Source organism: Pteropus alecto, unplaced genomic scaffold (assembly GCF_000325575.1).
Source record: "Pteropus alecto unplaced genomic scaffold, ASM32557v1 scaffold161, whole genome shotgun sequence".
NCBI lineage: Eukaryota > Metazoa > Chordata > Mammalia > Chiroptera > Pteropodidae > Pteropus > Pteropus alecto.
The window spans coordinates 461099-471191 of NW_006432943.1; the positions used below are offsets into that span (position 1 = coordinate 461099).

A 10093-nucleotide genomic window follows, 5' to 3' on the forward strand; every position below is an offset into this window, starting at 1 on the left:
TCCACATCCACAGTGGCTGCCCTGGGAATGATGCCACTCTGCCTTTATATCTACACCTTGTCCTGGAATCTTGAGCAGAATCTCACCCTTCCATATCAGAATATAGGTTTGTATGTTTATGAAATGGAATAATAATAGTAATGGTAAGAATAATAGCTATTGTTTGCTTTCTGTCTCTTTTATGCAGGTTTTTATATATCTAATTTAATTCTTTAAATAACCTTGTAGTATAAATGCTATTACTAGTTCCATTTCCTAGATTTTCATGATTAGAGAGGCTATGTAACTTGACCAGCTCATAAGGGTGGAACTGGAATTCTGACTCAGGAATCTGACTGCAGAGTCCAAGCTCTTAACCCCTACAAGAGTTCACTTTTGAAAATAAAGCCAGAAAGCTTACTTACTAAAAAAAACTTTATAGCTCTTTGCCACATCTACTGTGAGGATGAAGACCCTTCTCAGCAATCAGACTGTCGACATTCCAGAAAATGTGGACATCACTCTGCAGGATGCACGTTATTGTGAAGGGCCCCAGAGGCACCCCGCAGAAGTCACATCAGCATAGAATTCAGTCTCCTTGGAAAGAAAAGGAAGAGGATTCAGGTTGACAAATGGTGGGAAAATAGGAACAGCTACTGTTCACACTATCTGTAGTCATGCAGCAAACATGATCTCGGTGTTACACAGCTTCTGTTACAAGATGAGGTCTGTGTATGCTTACTTCCCCATCAGCGTCGTTATCTGTAGTTGTAGAGGGTGACCCCATACATAGGAGAGTGGCTCTCTTGTTGAAATCCAAAATTTATTGGGTGAAAAATACATCCTCAGGGTTCAGATGAGGTCAGATGTTGCCTGTTCAGTATCTCAGGCCACATGTGATTTAATTCTTGAAGGAAATGACATTGAACTTGTATCAAATTCAGCTATTTTGATTTAACAAGCCACAACAATTAAAAACAAAGATATCAGAAAATTTTTGGAAAGTATCTATGTTTTTGAAAAAGGAACGGTTCAGGCTGATGAATAAGGTCAATATTGTCCAGCTACAGAAACATTAAAATGTCAGATGATCCCTCAGACTTATTAAAAGTTGTGTATTGACTTGGAAAAAATACTATATAATTCACTATAAAGCAAATGGACTTGTTATGACCAGAAGAGTAACTGAATTACAGTGGCTCTAATGAGAACTTAGTTTCCACAGTTCCAACTTCTCTATTGCCTGTGAACCTTGACTTCTTTGCTGATCAACATAAATGATTTCTATGGATTATTAAAGTGTATCCACATGCCACAACTCTACCATATCTTTCATTATCTCCTTTTCTGAATATTATTTCTCATTAAAGTGCCCTTTTTCTAGAGATCTCTGTGGACTTACTAGGCTTAGAAGAAAAGCTTGGTGGGGTGATCTGCCTGTTCTAGTTTGGTCAGAGTCCTTGGAGAACTGGTAGAAACTGATTCTTAAATTCTAAAGTGTCAATCTGGAGTCTCAAGTAAGCAGTTGGAGGACGGTTTACAACCATAGTTCTTGTAGTTCAAAATCATGACTAGAGCGATCTCCTGATAACAGCTGGAGACTATTGAATTTGTAAAATATGAGTGAAGTCTTAATTTAGAAACCACGATTTTATGTGCAACCTTTTCTGATCAGTAAGTTACTTAATATATTCTATTTTGATAGTATATTCTAAAAGGTACTTGTAAACAATTAAAACCCAAAATATCATGAGCAAGTCATATACCTTTGGAGCCAGTATTGCAGGCATTTGGCCAGGCTTGGAAAGTGGCACTGGAAAATGTCAATGTATGGATCCTGTTTGCAAGTAGATTTCTGCTCTATTCAGTCTGCTTTCAATGTCTTTGTTCACTCGTGTTAATTAAAAGGCATTTTTTTTTTCCTACCTGCCTTCGGATTACCTAGCTACACTTGCAGAATATGAGAAGTTGCTTTGGCATGTGTAATAAATGCCATTTTAATGTCTGAAACAGGTATTCTTACTTTGTGAAGTAAATGACCCATTGGCTTCAAATAGGGAATAATAGCTGTAGTTGGAGAGGGTGACCCCATACATAGAACCAAAGAATATCACAGACTGAAAAGGGTCTTCCTATTTTCTAACCTTTACATTTCCAGTTGTCTCTAAAATTCCATGTGGTTGTCAGAGGGATTCTGAGAGAAATGATGGATCGGGTATGGTGGCATTTAGTAGTATCATTAACCCTTCAAAGACTGTGTTCCAAAGATTTAAGAAAAAATTTTTGAGGTGCATGAAGAAACAAAACAACTTTAACTAAAGCTTTTATCTATTTGAAATAGAAATTGTTGAGGACTGGGCAGTTAGGGTGAGAGGGGATACCATGTCTGACAGATTTTTCTTCTCTTCAGGAATTTCCCTTTTGTGCCTGACCATTCCTGTGATGTTTGGTGTCTATGTGAATTATAGGTGCCCAAAACAATCCAAAATCATTCTCAAGGTAAGCAACTCCACAGGGCTGTTTGCACATTCTCAGATTCAGAGACTTGACAGGCAGATGTAGGTCATGACTGGAATAAATGGGCCAGTCAAATCTAGGCCCACACCCAGCAGTTTTCCTTATGTGTACTGCATTTTTGGATCCAACCTCCATATTTCCTCTGCTCTCTAAGCCTTTTCCTGTCATTTCCATAGGCCCATAAACCAAGGCTTATGACACTCTGGAAAGTGTGGAGCTCTTGCTGTAGTGACAGAAAAGCTAAGGCCTGTGTGGTCAGAGAGAACTCAGGGCCCATCATTCCCAAGGCCTCACACAGGCGCTCTTTAAGGTGAAAGCTTTCAAGTGTGCTTGAAATGGAACCAGGAGTATGGCCAGCTTCGTGGAAAATAAGGATGAAGGGCTGTCTTTCCGAAGCATTCCTGGGGGAGCTTCTAAAGTTGTAGTTGGCATGTTGCATGAACAGCTGTCACAATGAAACTATCTAGAACACACTGAGGAGTCTGGCCATGAAATAATGGGAACTGCAACCTCCTACCTCCTCTTGACTTTACAGGCTTGTCTTTTGTCTGTCGGAGAAACATGCACATGGCTTTTAAAAATTTCTAGCCAGAGAAGCATTCTCAACAATGGTGTCAATTTTATAGGATGCTTTTCAATTTTCCAATTATGTATTGTTTTAGAAGATATAAGATTGTATTATGTGCTTTAATATTTTAAAAATGTTTTAGTTATAATTTACATTTACAAAGAAATCAACATTTAGGGCCAATCGGAGGTTCAGCAAATACATCTTTGTTCATTTTAGTTTGGTGTTTATGGTTTGGTTCAGTTTAAGCTCTTGCGTTTGGCTCTACCTGAAAAACACGGCCACTCCATTTGCCTGTATAAATAGTTGCTGCTTTCCCAGTTTGGTACAAGACTGAACAACTCCCACTATTCCTCCAGTGAAATGAGAAACGTGAGAAGGGCGGTTGACAAGCTGACAAATCAGTTGGGCACAGAGACCCGGAGGAAGGCGTCCATGTTGTGCATTTGGATTGCATCTGAGTGACTTTGTTATTTCAGTAGGAGAAAATTTCCAGTATGGTTATAATTTTGTTTATAAAACAAGAGAAGAAAGTATAATCATGGGAACCTCTTACTTTTCAAGTACTCTCTCTCTGATTACTTTCTTAAAAGGGCATCTAACAAAAAAAAATGATTATGATGTTTCCAGATCCTGTATTAGTCTATCAATGTCAATGGAGAAATCAGATAAATCAGTTTTATTATCTGTAAAGAGCAGATTTAAAACCCCTTTCATTTGGCTGTTCCACAGGACTTGGGGCAGAAAATATTTAATAATATGCATAAACATTCTAGAGAATCTTATTGAAAAACTAGGATAATTTAATCATTATTTTAGTATTTTTTTTCCTAGTCCTTTTTTAAATTTTGATCTGATTCATTTTCTGAATAAATTGCTCTTGGTGAATTTTAAAATTTTAAATCCATTTTTTGGTAGAAAGATGTAGAGGGATTTTTTAATAATCAGAGGCCTTCTTTGTGTGTTCCAGCATCTTCCTGTGAGGCAGGGGCCCAGTCTGTCCCTGTATTTGGGCAGTAAAAATGATTCCCAGAACACTTCTGTGGTTCATAAGTTGTTTTTGTTTTGTGCTGGTTCCCCATGACTACCTTCTCCACACCCTGAATCATTTCAAATCAAAGTTGACACTTTGCTGTTGCATAGTTTGCTGTCTATGTGGTGTAAATGAGAGCTTGCCAGGATCCTGATTTTCCCCAAATATTCTGGGTGTTGCTTCTTTCCCCTCTGATCTAAAACTCAAACCACTGGAAATTCTTTTGTTGATTTTTTTAGTTCTGTTAAACAACAAAAGAGAACAGTATTCATTTAGGAGAGGTTAGTGGTATCTGTCAGTACCTCTCACATTACATTAATATTAGCTCAGAGTGTCTAACGAAAAATGAACAAATTTCATTTGGAAGAGAGACAGGCAGGGATCAAAGCAGTAAGGAGCCATTGGTGGTTGAAGAGGTGGTGGGAAGAAACTGGCGGATGGTCAGGCAGGGCAGATCTCTGAAAAGAGGTTACCAGCAAGGTGTCTAAAAGGTATGTGTAGGGGTGTTGGATGCTTATTGTTGGATTTCACTTATTTCGTAAATTTGTCCTATCCATAAAAATTTCTGCCACCCAATCATTCTGGCCAAATCCTCTCTACTTGAAGGGAAAAGGTACTGATCATAAAATAAGCAGACTTGGAATTATGTTGAGCTTTTACCAATTTCTCTAGCTTAGCCCAAGGAAGTCCCTTGACCACTTTGGACCTCAGGTTTATTTTCTGTAAAATGAAATTGGATTTGGTAGTCTCTAAGTCATTTCTCTGTTCTAAAACTTCTAGGTTCCAAGCTTTTTAGAGTGGTGATGGACTTTGGATCAAAAGACCATGATGTTTATCTGTACTTATTTTGTTGGTTTGCTTTAGATTGGGGCCATTGTTGGTGGGGTCCTCCTTATGGGAGTTGCAGTTGCTGGTATGGTGCTGGCGAAAGAATCTTGGAATCCAGACATCACGCTACTGACCATCAGTTTCATCTTTCCTTTGATTGGCCATGTCATGGGCTTTCTGCTGGCACTTCTTACCCACCAATCTTGGCAGAGGTACAGTTAAATTATCCATAAATTTTTGTTTTTTTGAGAAGGATAAATTAAACACACTACCATTGGCAGGCTTTGCTGCTTGGCTGTGTCTGGAAACACAAAAAATTTTGACTTAACAAGGTAGATGGAATGGGACAGCTCATCGTAAAGATGGTGAAAAGATCATAGTAATTCTTTATGTAAATGAAAGTGACAGCCCAATTGATGAGAATTTGTAATCCATGAAATTAGGATTGGAGTATTAATAAAACTTATAAATTGGATACCTTTCTCTTCATATTCTAGTCATTAAGATAGGAAGGGTGAGATGGTTTCACTAGATATAGAGATCATTCTAGGACATGAGCAAGATTCAAAGGATTAAGCATTTATCTGTTGTGTGTGCCAAATTTTTGAAAAGTGCTAATTGTAAAGGGCAAGCAGAAAAAGGACAAACGAGAACTAAGATAGAAATTTATCTTAAATATTAGAAGTATGTAATATTAAATGTAATAAGTTGAGTCATATAATTTATAAATGCTGTGAAATATTAAAAATGATACTATTTCATGTTCTATGCCTGTAGATGAGGGGAATATTATCATACACTGTTGAGGGGAACATAAATTGGCATCAGCTCTCCAGAAGGCAATTTAGTCATATCAATGGCCTTATAAATATTTATAGCTATTAACTCAGTGATTTTACTTCTAGAACTCTGTCCTGAAGCTAGCACTATCAGATAAGTACATGAATATTGATGTGCAAGGATGTTAACTGCAGTGTTATTTATAAGTATAAACAAACAATTTAAATATCTAACAATAGGGAGATATTTAATTCATGATGTGATGGAAAATGATGTATCAGTTTTAATGCTTTTTTAATATACTTAAAAGATAAAAATGAGTGGAAAACGATATGCGTTTTGATTCCCATATTGTAGAAGAAAGCAAAAGAATTTTATGCATTGAAAAATACTGGAAGAGATACACCATATGCTAATAGTGTTTGTTTTGAGTAGAGGGATTAAGAATAATTTTGATTGCTTAATATTTCCTTGGCATATTTTTTAGGTACTACTTTTAAAATCAGAAAATAATTATTGAAGAAAAGTAAGCTATGCAGTTGAATTCCAGAGGTGGAGTTTGGGAAATTTTTAATTGGATTCATGCTGTTTCCAGTTGACTTGGAGAACATTTAGGATTATACGAAGTACTGGGTGAGGCTCTGTCAGGTGTCTCTCATTTGCTTCTTACTACAAGCCTGAGAGGTAGATACTATCATATCTCATTCTGTAGGTGAACAAATCCTTCAGAGAAGTTAAGTAACTTGACCAGGTTCATAGAGCCAGAATGTGGTAGAGTCAGGATTTGTCTCCAAAGTCAGTAATTGGGAACATAAACTCTTGAGTGGTTGAAATATAATTGGATCTGGAGAGACAGTGTTCCTATAGCAAATTGTAGTCAACAGTCTCATTTTTTTCACACACCTGACGGCTTGAGAAAGATCAGGACTGAGATACTGCATTCACCTCCTGAATGGTCTAGGTGTGAGGTCCAGTTTGTAGCTTAATCATATCAAGCTATTTATTTACTTATTTTAATCAGATCAAGTTATTGATAGGGGTCTGAAAGAAGTGAGGGTAGTTTGAAGAAGCATAGCAAGCAGTAGGGTAACTAGAAATAAAATAAAGGGCCACAGAACTTGTCCTGTATCAGTGACAATGTCTTCACTCCCACATCACACACTCTTGTTACTTCCGCATTCCAGTCCAGCTTGCATAGAGATGCTGATCTATCTTCTGAAACACCTCTTTTCTCTCTTCACTTCCATCTATAAAAACCTGAAGACTCCCTTAAAAAACTGGAGACAGATGAGACGGCTTAGCCCAGCCCCCAAGGTCCTGCCTGTGTCCTCCTTTTCCTCCCTTCTGCTTTTTCTTTTTTCAAGTGAGTGTTTTTTTTTTTTTTAAATAAAATAGAAGACCAATAAAATGTAGAAAAGTGAAAATAGAAAAAAACATTACTACACCCTTTCACCAAAGAAACCATTTTAAACATTTGGTTTTCATCGAAGTTTTTTGTGTTTACTTTCAAAAGTTGTTTAGTTTATACCGTTTCAGATCTCTCACTCAACTTTCCATTCTCATTTCCTCCAATCTTTGCTCCACGCACCTTGGCTTACTGCATGTGCAATGCCTCCGAGTAGACCAAGCTCATACCTGTCCCTGGAACTCTAATTTCAATCATTGTCCCATGTTAAATGCCCCTTTCCTTCTTTCCATCCTTTAATCCTGCTGTTCCTCTGTGAAGCCTTTTCTAACCATTGATGCCACTTTTCTGAATTTCTAGAGCATCTCCCTGACCCTCCATCATACTTTGTCTGGTGTTGTTACTGAACCTTTCCTGTGTATGTATCTTGACTTTCATTGAGATTCCTAGGTCAGCGTTCATAGGGCCCTATCCCCAAGTGCCTGTCAGGAGACCACCTGCAGGATAGGCACTCAGCAAATCATTATTGAATGAGTAAATATTTTTAGTGGCCTAAGCTTTTGTAGCTTACATTTATTGCTATATGTAAGAGAACATTTAAGAATCGTCCTTGTTGCTAGTATGTAACTCTTGAAAAATTTTTTCATTGGTAGGTGCAGGACAATTTCCTTAGAAACTGGAGCTCAGAACATTCAGATGTGCATCACCATGCTACAGTTATCTTTCACTGCCAAGCAGTTGGTCCAGATACTCAGCTTCCCATTGTCCTATGGACTCTTCCAGATGTTGGATGGAGTTCTCATTGTTGTAGGTGAGTAGAGCACCCCCCACCATTGAGTAGAGTTGTTCAAAAATTGTTGACCCAGCTTACCAATGCCTTTTTCAGTCTGAGCTTGAATGTGTTGCTCTTGTGATATATTTTTAGCCAGACAATTTTAGGGAAAATAAAGTGCATAAACAAGATTCTTTGCCACAATGGATGCTTTACATGAAAATATTTTTAAAAATGATATAAAAATGAGCTTATAATTATAAACAAGTATGCTTTACAAAATACAATGCGCTATCAGAAATTAGATTTCTGGACTTGATAAGTTTCCATGAGCAATCATTTATGTGAAAATGACATTTGTGATGTTTTATCAAGAGCCAGATGTAAAATTATTTCACAGTGCTTCTGTGACTAAGAATTGTGCTGAATGGCTGTGATATGTTTTTCAATTATGAAATATAATACATACACAAATATTGAAATTATACATATACATGCTTACCTATCCATATAGCCAAATATACATTATTTCAAAGTCAAGCATTATGTAAGTTTATAGAAAGTAAATTAAAAAAAATATACATGGATAGATATGTACACACACATATATTTTGATCTTGGGCCATTGTAAATTTTTGTTGTCAGGGAACAGGTTCTAAGGCTCAGTGATTACTGACTTACTGATTATATAACAATCAGTAAGTTATATCAGTTACTGATATAACAATATAAGGAATACTCGGAGTTTAATTTTTCCACATGATAAGAGAAATCCTAGCAGAATAAAACTCCTAGTCTTAGACTCAAGTTTTAATTTCTTTTCATGGTGAGACCATAAGGGAAGGAACATGTCTAGTTAATTCCCATCGATCTTCTAGCGTCCAGGAGAGCGCTTGACTCATAGGAGGCATACTACAGGAGTTTCTGACTGACTGAATAAATGAATGATTGGATGAATGAATGATAACATGAATGAATGGATGAGCCATCAGTGACCTGATGACTGTCTCAATCACAAATGGTTCATTCTGGACAGACATAGCCATTATGATTCACTGCGTTATTTTGTTTTGTAGTTTCCTCTCATTTTCCTTCCCCACCTTCCCTATGTGTTTGTACATGTATGACCCAAAGTAATCAAGCTCTCAAAGTATTGACATGTATACAAGATCACCAAATTATAGTCTTTGCTAAAGTGATTTTTCAAATACCTGTATGTTTTAACACCTAGCGTATAAGATGTACAAGAGGATACTGAAGAATAAACACAGAAAGAAACCAGGTTGTGCAGAAGGCTGCCATAACAAGAAATCTGCCTCTCCCAAGGAGACCAGTGCTTTCTTGGAGGTGAATGAAGGAGTCGTCGTAACTCCTGGGCCGTCAGAGCCGAAGGACCGCCACACGGCTCTTGAGCTGATTGGCCATATCTCTTCCTGTGACTAGTAGGGGTTTGCTGGCCTGCCTGGTCACCGGCTTCCTCAGCGGCCAGTAAAGACAGTGCAGAGCTGATGCGTGGATCTCATTGGCAGGGCCTGTGGGAATATTTGAATATTTGTACTTTTGTGTGGATTATGAATTGTCATAGGATGCCTTTTTGAGAATGTATTCTGCCTATTTCAGGGAGTTCTTTTGGGGTTCACACAACATATTTACTAGCTGCTTTGTTCTTGTCTTCTTGTGCAGTGAAGGGTAATATTCATTCTTATGTAAATTCGTCTTCACAGTGTGGATTTTAATCTCACTAGAGTTTGGATTCTGTTTAGAGGATATGTCATCTCATACTGCAGAGTAAGGACACAGTCTAGACCCATTTGACTTTGGGCAAGTCCCTTGGAGCATTGGGGAGGAAGCATACACTTCATAAGAATAGTGCCTTTTCTCAAATGATTGTTATTTTTTTAAGGGCATGAAAATCTCTTTGCATTATAGATATAATACAAACTTAGAAGAAATTTAATGAACACTTGAGGTTGGGAGGTGAATGTCCCATATTTTTACTCCCTAGTGGTAGGCATATGTATATTGTTCTAACTTTTGTTAACACATTATATCATTTTAAAAACCTTGAGATTATTCCATATATACTATTTTGTAAGTCTCTTAATGATATATTATGGAGCATCTTTACATGTCAGTTTGTGTCGACCTACCTCTTTCTTTAGAACAGTGGCTTCGTGGAAGTCTTCTACTGCATGGAAGGACTAATTTATT

The 10093-nt window shown here is 37.3% G+C and overlaps 1 protein-coding gene across 1 annotated transcript in view; it reads left to right on the top strand.

Annotated features, from left to right (window-relative positions):
• Positions 1-9407, top strand: part of SLC10A6 (solute carrier family 10 member 6) — a 21904-nt gene extending 12497 nt beyond the window's left edge. The window contains exons 3-7 of the mRNA XM_006907571.2: positions 14-106; positions 2390-2478; positions 4962-5137; positions 7764-7921; positions 9114-9407. Of these exons, the coding sequence (XP_006907633.1) occupies positions 14-106; positions 2390-2478; positions 4962-5137; positions 7764-7921; positions 9114-9325 (728 nt within the window). The 3' untranslated portion in view covers positions 9326-9407. The remainder of the gene's footprint in view (positions 1-13; positions 107-2389; positions 2479-4961; positions 5138-7763; positions 7922-9113) is intronic.
• The last annotated feature ends 686 nt before the right edge of the window (positions 9408-10093 follow it).